Genomic DNA, 17984 nt, shown 5'->3' on the forward strand with positions numbered 1-17984 from the left:
GTACCGAGATCGTTTTTCTCGACTAATTGTCATTGATTTTTAAATGTGTCTGCTACTGCCAGAGCGTTGAATATACGTCGAGGAAAAATAATTTTAACATGAAATAAAGATACAAAAGATATACACAGTACAGAACTAGAAAGAGCTGTGAAAACTTAGTCATTAGGTCTTCTCCTGGTTGCGGCGTTTCAGCTGCCTTCTTAAAAAAAGAAACACGACGTAAGGGCCCCCGACGAGCTTTTAATCGGATCGATATTTATTCACGCGAGAATTGAAGATGCAAAAAACTATAGTACAAGTTATATACATAAATAGCAACGGCTGTAATTGTATGAAATTTTGGAATAATCACGAGAGTTGAAAGTCGAACAAGAATGAAAAATAATTGAATAATCTAATATATTTTTGAATTCTAAATTGAATTTTGATGCTATGACATCTGAATCTTACTCGATAAAAAATCCACATGAGTAATCTGTGACTACGGAAACTTTTAATGATAGATTATCAACTGTCAATTCTCTTTGAGACCACTTAAACTGTATTTTGTAGGAATTCTTTATTCTCAACATACGTCCATTCTACAGAATAGGTGACTTTAGATTTATAGAGAGATTTTATTATATTTAAGTTGTCGAAACTCGTGGAATTGTAGAGGTAATCTTTCTAAACTCACTCGCTTTCGAACTTTAAAAACAATTTTCTCGGTGCATCGGCGGACGGTCCTTACGACGTGGGTGATAAATCGAATCCTGAAACTCCCCAATTACTTCAGTAGCATCAAGAATAGAGTAATGTTGGCTCTTGCAGCCACGTAAGGTCCGTATTACGTGTCTCGTTCAATAATTTGCCGCGTGTAATTGCTGCTTCATGTTGAAGTTGCAATCTCGAAAATCTTATATAGCGCTTCGATATAAAACCGTTGCAATTATTTCGTTATTGACAACAGATTTTATTTTATTTTAGCAGATATAATTACTTTGAAAATTATCGTCAGATTCATCGAAGCTTCAATTTTTATTTCGATTAAGATTTTCCGTATCTTCTCTTTAAATAAAACTTGTATCGCGGCCGAACGAAAATGAGGATTAAAAACTCGCTAGAGTATTAATTAGTCGATATACCCCGTACGTTCATTCATGAAAAGCGTAATACGAGGCCTCGCGAGGCTTAAACGCGCCCGCAAAGCGACGCAAATCCGCGTATATTTTGAATGCGATACGTCGGTCCCTACTTCCGGCGACATCTTTTGCGGATCCCGATATCCTGGTAATCGGTGATTCCCCTTTGACCGATGCGATAACGAAGAATCTCATTCACGAAAACGGCGTCGTTTATGCGCGAGTGTGTAATCCGTGCGTAATCACGATTCGCAGGGATAAAGGTACGCGCGTGTCAAAACTTTTAATGCGTACACAGATCGCATCGCGATTTATAGCAAACGAGAGAAGACATCCTGGTTTTTAATATCGACGCATAATATTAATAGTCTGTTACTGTGAGAAAAAAAAACTCTAAAAGCATATATATATATATATATGTATATATATATATATATATATATATATATATATACACATATATATTTATTATAATATATTATAAATATGTATAGTTGACTCTATCGATTTAATGATATGTGAATAGGGAATATATTATTATTATTATTGCTATTATTAATTATTATTATTGTTATTATATAAAATAAAGTTTAAGACACGTTAATCAAATAACAAGTCCGATACAAGGAGATCAGCGGAGAGGGTGGTATCTTCGGATTTCTCTTGTACGCTCGTTCGCCCTCTCATCCCCGTCTTTCCCCGCTATAATTCCCTTTTCTTCCCCGTCCCACCTTTCGCTTTTCTATCTTCTCTCGTTTCATCATCGTTTACCACCCCCTCCGCTCCTAAAAGCAAACGAGGTACATCGCAGCGTCGATGAATCGTGCGAATCGCTTTTAGCCTCTCCTGCGCGACGCTGATTGAAGGGAAGTTGAAAGGAAGACAACAAAAAAAAAGGAACGGGATTTAAAGTGCGAAAGCGATAAAAAATGCAAGAGAAGGGAAAGAGAAAATAAAACGTGTGTGCGAGACAAGGGGCCATCGGTCCTGCCAAGAACTCTTTTTTTTCTCTCTCGACTCGTAATTACGTAATTAACGAAAAAGGGAAAAAAAAACAAAACAAAAGCTGCACAATGATCGACTTGGTCAATAAAGCGATACAAAATCTTTTCCACGCTTGGCTTGTTGCTGAATCAATCTTTCTCTGTTTCTGTGTCTGTATCTTTCTCTCTGTCTCTATCTCTCTCTCTCTCTCTGTCTCTCTCTCTCTCTCTCTCTCTCTCTCTCTCTCTCTCTCTCTCTCTCTCTCTCTCTTTCTGTCACACGATCCGAATTGACTATCAAATCACGATTTCCTCCTCTCTCCTTTTTTTCCATATCACGCTATTGTTCTCGATCTTCCTACTCGATTGTTCGAACACGTTTGAAAACATTCTCGGCATGCTTCTTTTTCCGACTTGACCGCTTTCAGGTCAGCTAGAAGATACGTTAATCGAGAAAACATATATTCCGATCGATTTGTATAGATTGCGAGAAGAAGAATCTCGTCCGATGGATTATTCGGATATGATATTTCGGATTATTAGTTTAGAAAATAGGACATCGTTTGATTATCGCGCGTGATACGGATAAAGAGAATCTCTTGGTGCAACGAATATTTTTACTAGTGTTATCGATCACATTCGAGCCCAGGTTCTAATCTATGCGACCTGTATATTATTGATCCGCGCTAGTGACATACGTGAGACAAATATAACAAAACGTCGCAGTCGATTCTTCGATTGACCGACAGCGATCTCCACTTATTCTTTCAATTCAACAAGGTATTCTACTCTACTAATTTTCTCCTGATCCACACACTATGACTACTATACGCACATGATCTTCTCGATGATGCCTCTCATTGACGTGTCTAATGCATAATGATGAGCAACGACAGAGATGGTATCATCATCATTATGTAACTTCTTATGTCTTCGTTGCTTTCTACTATAAACTTAAAAAGTCTGTCGAAATACAATGCAAATGGAAATCTGTCTATTCTTAATTATTTTTCATTTCTTTTCTATCTCATTGACTTGTATAAAATAAATTAGTTTAAATAATTTAAAAAACTTCACAAGTACTATTCAAAGATGTTGATTGAAAATTTAATCAATCTGCGATGATGGCAATAATTATAATTTTCATCATTTTTCAGAACAAATATAATTTTGATTATTTGAATAATTAAATATAATATTTATATATTTTTTAAGCAGATACAAATCGATTATTTGCAGAAATCGATCTGAAATGATTTTCTTTGCGTATTGCATTTTGACGGAACGTCGATTATTGCGATTTCAGTCGACGTATCTTGCGCGATGGAATATTCGACAAATAAATTATCGATCTCATCTTCTCCACTTTAAACGACCACGCAACAATTAACTTTGTGCACATCTTTTCTCGTAATTCCATTTGCTCGCCGACTTATATATATATATATATACCGACTCTCTGTATATCTTTCTACGTCTTTGCGCTTGTCTGTCTGTATATTGATTCACTTTGGCACGGCACTCTCGCTCATTCTTTATCCCTTATCAATGAGGCCGAATTGCACCGATGGTCTTAAAAACTAATCCCATGTTGATATCCACAATTTTCTATTTTTATTCAAATTAGTTTTATTCGTGATATCATCAAAAAGATGCAAAATTTATGCAATTCATTGAGATTTGACGTTATAATTATCAAAAAGAAACATCGTTATGTGCCGATAAAATTTAAATATATAGAATGTAATCGTCTTAAATATACATGACAACAAATTTGCAATCGAGGGATTCAAAAAATGTTCGACAATGTGTCTGTCATAAATTACTCGGCAAATATAAACGGATCTACTTATCAATAATAATTTTATATGAAATTACGAAGAAATGAAATATCTAATAAAAAATTGAAAGGGCTTATTTATTAGAAAATAAAAACTAGGATATGACAGGAGATAGACTTTGCTATAATTAGCGGTTGCCCTGCAAAATTTCGAAATGTTGCACAACTAACGCACTATATATATATATTTTCTTTAATAAATTTTCTATTAAATCTTTAAAATAAAATAATAATTGTTACTTTTTTCAAATGTATTTTTGCAATTTTAAAAATGTTTTAATTCTCTTGACATCTATCTATATATGTGTGAAGATATATATTTATATTCTTGAAATATAAAAATTCATAGGTCGATTTTTTTTGTTTAAAAGTCCTGAATCTTTTTAATAATTAATAATTTGTTTAATCGAGTCAATTATTATAATTATTGAGCAAAGCCTGAATGTTACTTTGTAGAAGATTACAATGGAATGTCTAAACCATATTATTGGTGCAATCGGCTCCAAATCAGCTTCCGGTCGAACGGAATTGTAATTCGAGCACACGGCTCGGTTTACAAAAAGAGGAAATAAAAAAATCACATACACATTTTCACCATAATCTATTTTACTCAGCAAATACTCTCTTTACATTATGTATCCCGTAAAAAATTCGCGATTCGCGAGAGAACTTTAAAATTAGCAAAGATGAAACGATTCATTAAGACGACATGTTCCTGATCCTGCAAGAAGATGCGAACACCACCATCCAATTACTCTCACAATCACACTGATAAATACTTGCGCAAACATCAACCTTTCAATGAGACAAACCAATGAGAATGTGTCACCTTTAACCCTCAAGCTCGCGTTTCGCATGGAAAATACTCTAGTTTGATCCTTAACTGGTACAGAAAATTGTAGAAAATTATAGTAAGAAAATAAGAAATGATGAAAAATACATAGAATATATAAAATCATTAATATTTTTAGATTAAAAAAGAAAAAGAATCCTAGAAATACCTTAAAAGTTTTAGCCTTTTTTAACAAGAAGTATAAACGAATATTTTTATTTGTAACTTAATTGAAAATTGATAGTACTATGTATACATTACATATTTATTCTCATTTTATAATATTTGTGATTGTATATCGCAAACTATATAAATACACAAAAAATGCAGTATATAATAAATATAATTCAATATTATAAAATTTATGATTTCAAAGAAATTTAATTTTAAAGCAGTCATTAGATATAAAATTCCACACACGTACCAGTTAAGTATTAAAATAACATACATTTTTCAGACGTGCTAATTGGATAGAAAGATTTAAAGTTCACGGAAGAATTTAAAGTTTAATTAATGAAATATTTAAAGCTTCATTAGGAATTTTCCATTTTCGATAACAAAAATTCTGCAAAAAATTATCGACCCATATATGTTGCAAGGATTAATTGTTTACACAATCGAAAGCCAAGATATCTCATCATGAATATAAATTCGATTTATTCTTGTTAGAGTAAATAACTAATCCTGTGCTAACATTGCGGCCAATAATCAATTGATTCAACTCGAAACAATGGCACGTTCATATCGTGAAAAGTGACAAGTGCATCGCTTGAGGGTTGAAGAAGTGGTTACACGCGATCCGATCATTCCATTCTTGTAACCATTATGTTATCCTTTACTCTTGAAGGTGATAGGTGGCGAGTTGCAGGAACGTTTGATACCGGTACCCTACAGCAAGAGTTCGACAGACCAAGCTGTAAGCGCTCCTCTCTCTTGCTCTATCTTTCTCTCTATCTATCTATCTATCTCTCTTTCTCTCTCTCTCTCTCTCTCTCTCTCTTTCTTTCTTTCTTTCTTTCTTTCTACCTCTACCTCTTTCTTTCTCTCTGTTGCCTCAATCTTTTCCTTTTCGCTCTGTGTCATTCGCTTGTTTGCTCGCTCGCAGCTGCCTTTTAACTTTCTCGCTTTTACATGCTTCTTATTCTAATGATCCTCATCTCACCAAGACTTTTCCTCTCCCTTTCCCCTCTTTTTTCTCCTGCCCTTCTTCTCTTTTCCCTCTTTTATGTAGAACACTCTAAGAGTTAGAATGGAGTACTTGAACAATTTGTAAGTCACTTTCTGTACTTGTTAGCGAGATATACTTACAAGTTGCGAATATAATCCATGCTCACTCTTCGTAACGTCTCTTCTTCTTCTTTTTCTTTTCTTCTTCTTTCCCTCTATCATGATCTTTCTGTTTTATCTGTCTACGTATACTTCCCGCTTTCTACTTTATACTGTTCTACAATAGGATAATATTACGGCTTGTACTACTGGACCGGGCAGCCTTTCCTGCCCTCGACGTCAATACGAAGGAAAGGTATATGTCTGTGTTAATCCTTGACATCCCAAGCTTGAAGCGCAGCAAGGATTAGTCATTCCCGAGTCTATATGCTGCGTCGTTGTTGCTTATAGAGGCTTTCATTGGCACTAATTATCTATATATTATCTATTTATTATTACATAGAGAGCTATTTTTTCGCTGAAAAGAGACGTCGCTCCAATCGCGAGAGATTCCTCATACAGGAATCGCTCTAAGAATACTTTCCAATATAGAATCAAAAAAGACACTTTGAAAGATGATTAACAAATATACGTGTGCGATTTTTCTATTTCGTTAAATAAAACTTTTTTTTTTCTCCCAAAATTACATTTGCCCTCTGGTGGTACAAGTCCGTCTCTTTCCGCTTTATTCTAACTTTTCCCCATCTTCGCAGCATTCGGTGTCCTGTGTTATCGTAATTTTACGTGAAACATCGTGTATTCGTCGTGTGTCTGTGTCTAATATCCATATTTTTTCCATTTATCTCCATCGTGGACAGGGATCGAAGTTGCTCTATCATTTCGACGAAATTAGATTATTTTGCTACGAACAAAAGTAATTCCTCCTATCGTCGAAAATTGAGTTTATCGACTTCGATCCCCGATCATTCATCCTGTTGTTGTTTATCTTTCGGCACACGTGATTCCATCTTGTCCCTCGACTCCAAAATCCTTCTAATTTCCTCCGCTCGCATCGGTCCAGAGAATGAAAATCGACAGGACAAGACAGCATGGATCTGTTAGAGAAAAAAAATCGAATTAATTTTACTATATATGCATTATTAGGAGATAATGCTCCCTCTCTCTCCCGTTAGATCTCTTTGCCACGCCAAATACGAATTACAGTCGAGATACAATCATGTTGCATGAGACGCGACGCAATTTTTAGACGAATTTGTCGCGTTAAGACTTGTAAAGAATAACGTGCAAAAAATTTGCTTCCATTTTTCGATTGTCGCTTACTGTTGTCACCGCAATTAAGTGTACAGGCTTTATATGTGTTCATAGATATGCGATCATGTGTATCGTATTTTGCATTGTAGCTGCGATCTTCGGTGACTTCGATGCCTGAGCAAGAGATTGCGCGCCTTGCACGTTGCTTTTTATTGTGCATCTTGCGACAAATTAAACGTCGCGCAAGGCGCTTGGTTCCTGACTCGAACTTCAAGTCCACGCGATTAATTTCTCATCTCTGTGTGTATTGAATCTGCTCGAATGCGGTTATCTTTGCTTGCACGAAGGATATTTTTACACCACAGCACGTTATTTTTCACAGTATATTAACGGAAGACTTGTATTTTCTACAATTGGAAATTCAAAGTGACGTTATTTCTCGCCGAGTTCGTTGATGCAAGGGAGACTTCAATGCCTTTATTCGCGACGTGAGACTCATAAATAAGAGAATGATATTTTTTTTGTCGCCACAACGAGAGATGAACTCGCCGAGGTACGTCAGTCACAATTTCTGATTTCGATTTAACGAGAACTGATTCTCGAATTGAATTCTTCATCGTCACGTAATTCGATAGATCGTGACGATCTGAATTGAATCAACGGTCGACTAGTTAAATCCAAATTCTGACAAGTCGTAACGAACATAATGCAATATATTTTACAATCGGGGCGAGTAGAATTACAATTACGGTGTGTGGTTCTCCAGTAGACGAGAGATCGACATTCTGTACAATTTTTTTTCTTTTTTTTTTTTTCTTTATCGAAGCGTCTTCTTTCCGCATACTCATCTCATTTTTCCCCTACAGTATATTATCATCTTTATTCCATAAAAAACCTTTCAGACACTCGACGAAGATCGATGGAACGCAGTACACATTTGCCATTACGCTGCCGATCAATCAATCGATTTTCTGGTAACACACGCCACAAAATCGCCTAAATAAAATATAAACTAAAAAGTCTAGTACAAGTATCTCTCGATAAGAAAGATACGAGGAGAAAAGTTTTAGATGAAAGTCTTCCCGATAAAAATTATTTAAAAAATTAGCCTGTGTGTTTTCATATTTATGGCAATAAATAGAATTTACTTATTTCAAATATATTTTGAGTAAGTAAAATTGAGATTTCTATAAATAATTTACAATCATATAATATTTTGTCGTTGAATCGATTACATACAAAAGATATCAATTTGAATAGAGTTTCAACCTTTCTCCTACCTTTGAGAGAAATTCTATAAATGGAAGATATAAAATGATAAAATTCTTTCTCGAATATTGTTCAGGAAGACTTTATTCTCTTCCGTCTTCTTTTCTTTCTCTATCCCTCTTTTTCTTTTTCCTTTCTTTTCGTTGCTCTCTTTCTCTCTCTCTTTCTACTCATCCTTTTAACTGTCATCCCCCATCCCTGACATCTTCCTACGTGAAACTCAATACGACACACCACCTTTTTCCGTCGAGAGAGTCGTCCGTATATTGCGATAATCGGCAGTGCGTATTACTTGACGTAGCGTGCATGTTGTTTCGTGCCAAAGGCAAAGAGAAAAAATTAGAATAAAAGAAAAGAATGCAGACACGCATATTTAAGCGTGTGAAGGAGAAGCGCGCGCAAGGCCCGGGGACCCTTCGACGTGCATTCTTCGGGGTCTGTAAGCTGTATACGGTCGTCGCGCCGAAATGCGAAAGCGGTAACATCCCTTGCATCGCGTAAGTATTCTCTTTTGAATGTTGTGTTATACCGGCGACAATTAACACCACGCCCGTTAGCCTTGGATGGGAAGAGACGTGCGTGAACGCACGTCCCAGCCTCGAGAACGCAAGAAAGAAAAAGGAAGGAAGGAAGGAAGACGGCAAGAAGATCTCGCGAGGCGATCGAGAGAGATTTTCTCTCTCGTCCCTCGCTCCTCCCCCCCCCTTTCCCCTGCTGTCAACTGTAAAAAGGTGGCTTTTTCGGGGGAGTCTGTGAGGTGGTAGTCGAATCGCACACTGTAGCGACATACGTTTGCCGGGCACGCGATTTCCTGCCGAATGCATGCAGCTGATCATACCTATAGAGAGCTCCTCTTTTCCACCTTTTTTTTTTAATCTTTGTATTATATGCGAATTGTGTACGTATACGTTGATACTTTCCTCGCGTGTTGCTTGCCGTATCTTCCTCTTTGCTGATGACTCCCGCCTGGTCTGCTGTATTACACTCTCTCACGTCCACACGAAACGTCGACGACCAAACTCCGTACAGAGTGCATCCTGTTTCTTTCTGGCGTCTCGGACGTATTGTATTGATTTTTCGCCCAAGACTCGCGTGTCTAACGTTCCGTTTCGCTATTTTGGGACAATAGGAAGTAACCGCCGCCGAAGGATGGATCATCGAACGGTGAGTCGAACGTCGTCGATTCTCTCGATACGTTTGCGAGTAGGGATTTAGACATTCGAAGGCATTCGAGAGGTTTGTTTAGATAACGGAATGCGAATCCTTATCGAAACGAGAAACGAGAAACGTCCGTCATAGTCTGGCAGCATCTTATTGTATCGCTTAGGATGCACATCTGTCGATTTCTTAATCTCGAAACTATCGCTTTTAAGTTCGCGAATTCTCGCTTAATTCGCAAAAATAAATGTGTATACAGGGTGCAGCTAAAAGGTAAGATTGCAACTTTTTCTCGCAGTCGTTACTGTTTGGCCTCTTCGCATCGTCGGTATTTATTGTATCATCGTTGAATTGACGCTGATTTTAACCATTTGACCATTGATATTTTTTTACGAAATTATTTGTCTGATCAGTCACACGCTCGACTTCCATTGTCTCGATAAAAAATTCCCTCGTGTCTTACTCACAATCGCTGAAAAATTTTTGCACCCTTAGCTTTAAGTAGAAAATCCCAACCGATGATCGGCCGCGTCCGAGTGGAGAAGCCGAGCGATAAGGGCGGCAGTGGAGGAAGCGCGTTACTGATCAGCCATCGAGCGCGAAACTAGCGAGATAGTTTATTCGAAATCGAGAGTTATATAATCTCGCGGAGCAAAAATCTCGATGTTATTCGCGACGAGAGATGCGTCTTTACGTAGCTATGATATCGAAGATATGCACAGCTCGTTGAGATTATTAAGATTATCTTCTTTCCGGTACGAATTAATCGACACGCTAATAGGATAACTAACAGATCTCGTGAGTCGAGGAGGCTCTCAAGGCTTATCTGAACGCGAATCGCAGCTTTCTATCGCTACTCTCTGGAAGAAGTTGATACAACAAGCTTCCCTAAACTACATATCATGTTGCTTGAATAAGTGGTAATCCAGACTCTCGAGCTCTCCTCTCCTCTTGCTTTTTCTAAACGCGTCTGTTTGTCTGTCTGTCTATCTGTTCTATCTCTATATACGCTTTCTACTCTCTCACTCTTTTCTTATCTTTTTTATTCGATCGATTAAGGCTTCTCCGACGCTACGAGAGAAACAGAAAATGCGCACTCTGTATGATTACATAAATGTCGCGCGTCGATTCGTCCCGCGTTCTTCGGCATCAGCGACCAGTCTCGCCAAGACTTCCTTCAAGTGACATTTAGCTCTTATATTTTGACAGTCATATAAAAAATGGATACAAATTTATTTCTTGAAAATTTCCAACTTTCGCTAATAAATCGAAATTTGATATTTCGAGATTTAAAATTTCAATTTTGAATGATAGAGATAGTCAATTTTGCAAATAACACGTAGATTAGATCATCTCTCGTTTCGATTTAATTCACATTTTTTTTCTCGAATTATAATTATTTTTCGCGAAAATATGCGAAATAAATTTTGATTATTTTTTCCATAAATATGAAGGAAGTCGTGTCGAATGGAAACTCGTCGCCGGATACGCGGATGTATACGCTCATGACGTTTGATTAACGTGATCGATTCGTTCAATCAGCAAATCATTGGTCGCGCATGTATACGAACCATATGACTTAGCTTGGCGATTTATCGCGTTCGCGATAATCGAACAGGACGCGTTCGTTTTTTTATCCTTTTTCTTATTCGTTTCGAAACTTTGACTAGCCAGCAGCTTCGTTCTTCAAGCCGTTGACAACACGCAGAGATAGAAGATGTGGATATCTTTTTTTTTCGATATTTTTTTTTCTTTCTGATCTTTCCATGATGAATATAGTGTCGATGGGTGCATGTGATGTTGCGCGACAAGTTGCAAGCATAGTTGCAGAGCGGCGACGTCGGTACATCTTTCTTTGCAGGCCGCTTTCGTTTACCTGCGTAATTGCGAGGTACTCGATTAGAAGCGATCGACGAACATCGGGACGAGTTTGCAAAAGTGGTAATCGGCAGCAGAATGCATTTTTTAACCAGTTCAAAGTCGATTTTTTCTTGGCGAAAACCGTAACATGGATTCACACAAGGTACTATAAATGATGGGCAAAAATTATATAAGCGTCATTTTTTAAAATATGTATCCTATTTTTATTAAAATGAAATATTAAATGCTATATCTTCAAGCTTCTTGTTGAATAATTAAATTCAAAAACATTGTATACATTTATATTAAATTGTAATAACTGTAGTAATTATGTATTCGTGATCAGGGTTGATAATAAAAGAACCCTGTTTCTAAATTTAATTACTCGACAATTGTGGGTGGGTCAGGTTCTCGCCAAGAACAAATCGACTTTTAGTGATTCCCACGTTTGCTAAGCTCACCCCTCCTTCCTTTCTATACAGGATGCCTCGAATTATCAAAGTTGATACTAGGAGAGTGATAAACAGCATTTTGCAAGCTTAACACTTTGCGGACTGGGCACAAATTTATATATTCTTTCGGATATATATCCGAGAAATACACCTAAAACGAGATGGCGATTTGAATTAGAACAAAGCAACATACTTGTATCTCCTGCAAAAAGTTACACCAAGAATACACATTAAGTACATAAAGACATGCATATGTTTCGTTTTCTTCATCTTATCTTATCATTATATCTTTGAAGATATTCGTGCAAAAAGAGATGATACTTTTGCAAAATTCAACAAGCTGTTATTCGAGCGAATTTTATTTTGTGTTCGATACAAGAAACGCATCTTAATTAAAATCGCCGTCCTCAATGTGTTAAGTACTCCAAACTTTAGCGTCTTTCGCACACGATTTCGGAGAATCGCAAAGATCGTTCTCTCACTCTCTCTTTCTTTCTCTCTCTTTCTCTCTATCTTGAAGTAAGTATATCGAAGTATCGTAAAGATTTTTACATGCAACTCACAAGCCACTCTCTCCTATCCCTACCGACGCAGCTGCTCCGAACTCTGTGTTCTAATAATGCCTTGTTCCGCAGGGTGAGCCAAACCCCGCTAGTTCTGTAATATCTTATGGCATCGCTGCTTTCTGTCTTGTTTACGTATCTCAAATGACGGGAATGCAAAGCGAATGGGGGTCTTAAGGTGAATCGGATAATAAAAGAGATTTGTCGAAATAAATAAGCGTTCGACAAAATTGGAAAAGTTGGAATTAAGAAGCGAGAATCTTTTTTTTTTCCATGTGCGATTCACCCTCCGATTCCATTCCCCCGTCGTTGCTATACATATTAATATCTGTCTAGGGTGTCCCACAAGACTGGCGCGTTATCCTTTAACGAAAGCTTCCTCGACCGATTAGGAGTCGGCCTTTCCGATTCCGTCTGAAAAAAAATCTTTAAAATATTACAAAACGGAGTGTTGCTAATATCGGAGTTTTCATTTCAATTAATGCGAAGATATTAAATTTTTTAAATAAAATATAAAATCTTTCTTGGGAAAGATCGACTTTGCAAAACTAACGGAAAAAAGGAACACGCTCGTAAAGCATAAAGGTCAGTTTTGCGGACCATTTTCCGCATTTGTGCGGAATCTTCAATGTGCGTATGTATGTAGACATACATGGGATACTTTTAAAAAGTGACTATCTATTTTGTAAAATAATAGGAATTATAAAAAAACATCCTCAAGATATAAAAATATATATTTAAACCAAACAGACATTTTGCAAACCTTAATTATTCTTGCACATTCGTCATGAATGAAAGAAAAATTAAAAAAATTAGCCATAAATCAAACTTGCAATTAAACTTTGATAAATATATGAATTTGCATGACAGTAGACATGCCATAAAAATGTTGTAAGATACCTATAATTTTTCATCAAAATACATAATCACTTTACATACATATATACGCAATATTTTGACGGCGTTATGAATCTCTGAGCCTGACCATTTTTTTTTCCTATCTCTATTTCGAGTGCGTGTGCCGGCAGCCTGCAACTTGCTGTTGCGTGTGCCTGTCATTTACCTCGCTCGCACATCGGCGACGATCCCGTTGATCGGCGTCGCCGATCGGCCCCCGATCTAGACCAGACTGATCTGACCGTTACCGGCTTTCCAATTTGCAGATCCGCGTAGTGAACGCATTTCGGCAGGGCCTAGACACGCGCTACGGCGAGCATAGCAGCACCACCCTGGCGGAGGTACTGAGGAAGCAGTCGTCCTTGAGCAAGCGACTCTCGCAGACGAGCAGCATCGAGTACGCCGACAACATACCGGACGAGCTCACCATACCGGAAATCGACGTCGAGAGGCTCTCGAGTCACAGTCACACCGAGACTGCCGTTTAGAGACGACGCCGCCGCGTCGTCATTAGCGACGCCTACTACTACTACTATTACTACTACTACTATTACTACTACTACTGCTGCTACTACTACTACTACTACTACTATTGTCATTATGAGCAGGCCGACGATAACGACGACGACGACGTCGTCTTCATCTTCTCGCGCTCGTCGTCTCCCCGTGGTCGTCGGTCGCTCGCAGGAGAAGAGCAGGAGGTTTACAGGAAGCGAATTAGAGAGAAAAACTTTACAAGAGAAAGGGGGTACGGATAGAGGGAAGGAGCGGAGTGGAGGATCCGTTGTTAGTTGCTTCGACGAATGTGTGCGCGCGCAACAGAGGGGGTCCCTTGACTCCGCAGGTTGGACCCTCTCTATTATTCTCGCGACGAGAACGACGCGATAAAGCCGCTGCAGCGTGTGCGAGAAAAGACATCAATTATAAATATTACCCCAAAGTAACGCACCACTGCCTCCTATACGTAGTTGAGTTATGTTACGCCTCCCTTACGTTCCCTCGCCGTACCACCCTCCGTCTCGCGCTCTTGCGTTTCTCTCTTTTATCGTGTGTGCGTGTGCGTGTGCGTGTTTGTTGACAATTCTTTCGTTCCTTGACGCACCGCTGTGTGGAAGAGACGCGACGACCGGCCGCACAAGCCGAGAACGCGGAAGGGAAAGCAAAGAGAGGAGGAAAGAGAAAGGAATTGAAGTTGAAAGGGAGAGAGAGGGAGAGAGAGGAGGAAAAAGGGAAAGATTTTGAGTTTTTATAGCGCGTACAGCTTGCATCTTGAATTACTTGTAGAATCACTTGTCGACTTCTTTCTTTCTTTTTTTTTACCTTCATCCCTTCGCCGTTTCTTCCTCCGGCTCTCTCTAGTCGCCTTCTTTCTTCTTCGCCGCGCGACATTCTCTCTCCCTCTTCTCTCGCTCCGCGCTTCTCTCTTCATCTCTATCTGTCTTTCTTGCTCTCTTTCTCTATTCTTTCGTATCGATCGTACCGTTATCTTTCCAATGATTATTCTTTTTTTTTCTTTTCTCTCTTTTTGAGAAACTATCTTTTTCTCTCTCTTCGCGCGATTCTTTCTCTTTTCCTTTGTCGCTCTCCCAATCTCTCTCTGGCGCTTTTGACTTAAGAATGATCTAGTCACTAGTTTGTATTACTCTAATACTTCCGTGAATATACTCTGCACTGGGGGTGCCTTACTGAGAGAAAAGAATTTGAGGAAGAAGGACAAAGGCGAAAAGCAGATGTCTATAAATGTAAATTGTTTCGTAGCGTATCACACCATGTTGCGATATATATCGAGAAGAAGCGAAAGAGATAACTCTGGAAAAGTGGAAATGGGTGAGAAGAGCGAGGAGAAAATTAGAGAAATATTACATAAAGTCGCACCGATTCTTCTTCTTTGCCAGATTACGGAATCGATCGCCACGACATTGCCATTATTACGCTTAAATCGATATGGGAATCCTGACAGTAAAAGCGTAATCACATGCGCTGTCGCACATGCTTCGGCAATATATATATATATATACATAACATATATATATATATATATATATATATATATATATTTTAAGCGAGCTAGGAAAAAAGTCGAAGATGGAGACAGTCACATGAAAATCGCGCTTGTACATGCAGAGGAAAAAATGGAGGAACGGACACACACAAGAGGGTGATAATATTTACGATCGAGGAGAAGATCACATTTAACCGACGACTCGTTACAATCGCTTCATCGCCGAGGGACTTAAAGCAACTTAACGAAACGGGGGTAGTTTTATCCTCTCCTGGATACGCCGGAGAAAAAAGGAAGAAAACGAAACAAGATTTCCGTTCATCCTGTGACTACGATGTTATTCTCAGGACCTATCGATTTCACGTAACATTATGAAACGCGTAAATATATATATATATATATATATATATATATATAAAGAAAGACATATATATATATATATATATATATATATATATATATATGAATAAATATAATTATATATGTATAAATATCACACCATACACTAGAGAGATATCCATATCTCTCGCAATTGCGACGAAATGTGCTTCTTCTCACGGCTGTTCGGGAGAAAGAGAACAAAAGGAAAGGAGAAGGAAAATGGGTGAAAAAAAGAAAAGGCAAAGAGAGGGGGAATATAGGATTTCGCGAATGTTCGATTACCCGATTATAATCGAGAAACGCCATCGCCCATCGGATCTCGACGTAAACGTTGGCAATATAGGTTTATTATATATACTTCGTCGTATAAGTTTTACGTTCTTAAGTGCAAGACCGCTGCCAAATAATAGAGAATAGCGTGTAATGTATGTACGAAGTCACATCTCCATGAAGTCAGTAGCTCGTATTTCGTAGTTTTAGTTTATGTTTGTTTTTCAATCGCCCTTTTCGAGAGAGAGAGAGAGAGAGAGAGAAGAGAGAGTGAAAAAAAGAGAGAGAGCGAGGGAAGAAAAACACATCGAGTAACAGAGAAGAGAAAAAATGATAAGAAGAAAGAATACGTGCAGAGAGAAGTGTGTTAAGTAAAAAGTATGTAAGTAAAAAAAAAAAGAGGAGGAAAACATTTTCGAGTCTTCGAAGTACCTAAGTAAGTCAACTTATTACACCCCGTCATCGGTTACATTATGAAGATTAACGATGGAAAAGAAAAAAAAGAGTATAAATAAAGCAAAGAGAGTTCTCTCTCTTTTAGGTCCGTATAATACACACACACACATACACACACATATATACATATATATATATATATATATATATATATATATATATATATATACACACATGATAGGACTTCGTTTGAAACAGGCTTTAAGAGGCCTATTTACTGCACCTTATTCTAGTCTTAAGCACTCTATATGCCTTACACTGCCAAATAATAAAGACGCGCTGTTGTTACGTATACCTTTGTGTTACACGCACGCACACGAACACACATTCATATACAAACAAGCACGTACAAACACATGTAATTACAGGCGTACACATGCATTGTCATCCTTCATTTTTGTTGGTACTTACCGTTGTCATGACGTTACATCATCTCGTTCTAATTTAACTTGCCATCATCATCATCATTTTTTTCAATTTTTGTGATTTTCATAGAACCGCGAATAATTGTTCTCTCTTTTATTGAGCGCTTAAATATGCACAAAAGGAACGAGAATGCGGTTCCGAGATCGCGATTCAATAAAGTAGATCCTCGAGGATAAAATTAACTTTTGAATGATTTTCGTAATTTTGCGGATTTCCACGATACCTGATTTTTCTTTTACTGAAAAAGCTAATCCAAATCCAACACAAATATCTAAAATCCTTTATTAAAAAGAATCAAGTTGCAAACGATTTTACTGCGTAAGTTCCACCTTTAATATAAACATGATTGAATTATCTAATTCTAATTCAATTTCTTTCTTTCTATTTTAGTCCAAGATCAAATAACAATTTTGTGTTTTCGAAAAGAGAAAGAGGACAGACGATGATCGATTGTCATCGAAAAGAAATTGTCACACACACACACACACACACAAATATAATATATACACACGCGCACACACATGTATACTTTTATCGTCATTATTCACATCATCTTGCCATTTTCGACTTCGTTTCTGTTCCCTTTTTCGCTCAACATTGGCAAAATATCGCGCGAGTCATCCCGTCCCTTATTAACTGAGAGGAGCATCGAGAATACTTTTATGCGCCGTTAACGCGATTCTTATATATTATCTATGTACTTGAAAACGCATTTCTCTCGCGCAGTGTATTAAAAAAAATGTATTGCGTGGCTGTACCTCCGACAATTATGTCTTAACGCGATTCAACTAACGAAAACGAACGACTTATAGCTCGAGGGTCGTTTCACGGGACGATCCTGGCTGAGAGGGAATGTGCAAAATGTTTCCCGGGATCTTCGATTTTAAATTTATCAGCGAGATGAACAGATAGAATCGATCATTCTCGTGATTATATATATTCTATAAATATACATTTTATCTAGATTGTTAAATCTCGGATTGAAACTCTGAGAAAAAGTGAATTTTATTTCTTATAAATCTCACAACTAATTTATAAGAAGTAAGATTATTTATT

At 37.6% G+C, this 17984-nt stretch overlaps 1 protein-coding gene across 7 annotated transcripts in view; it reads left to right on the forward strand.

Annotated features, from left to right (window-relative positions):
* The window catches only part of LOC105254317 (plasma membrane calcium-transporting ATPase 3), a 71184-nt gene extending 56271 nt beyond the window's left edge, over positions 1–14913 (forward strand). For 2 of the 7 annotated variants that reach the window (XM_011262908.3, XM_011262909.3), the window contains 2 exons: positions 5624–5692; positions 13660–14913. In XM_011262908.3, the coding sequence (XP_011261210.1) occupies positions 5624–5692; positions 13660–13881 (291 nt within the window). In that variant the 3' untranslated portion in view covers positions 13882–14913. Of the gene's footprint in view, positions 1–5623; positions 5693–6229; positions 6299–8096; positions 8311–13659 lie in introns of those variants that run through there. The other 5 variants (XM_011262907.3, XM_011262910.3, XM_025407111.1 and 2 more) reach the window with 4 other exon arrangements.
* Positions 14914–17984: the final 3071 nt, after the last annotated feature.

This window comes from Camponotus floridanus, unplaced genomic scaffold (assembly GCF_003227725.1).
Source record: "Camponotus floridanus strain SB8 unplaced genomic scaffold, Cflo_v7.5 scaffold160, whole genome shotgun sequence".
Taxonomy (NCBI): Eukaryota; Metazoa; Arthropoda; class Insecta; order Hymenoptera; family Formicidae; genus Camponotus; species Camponotus floridanus.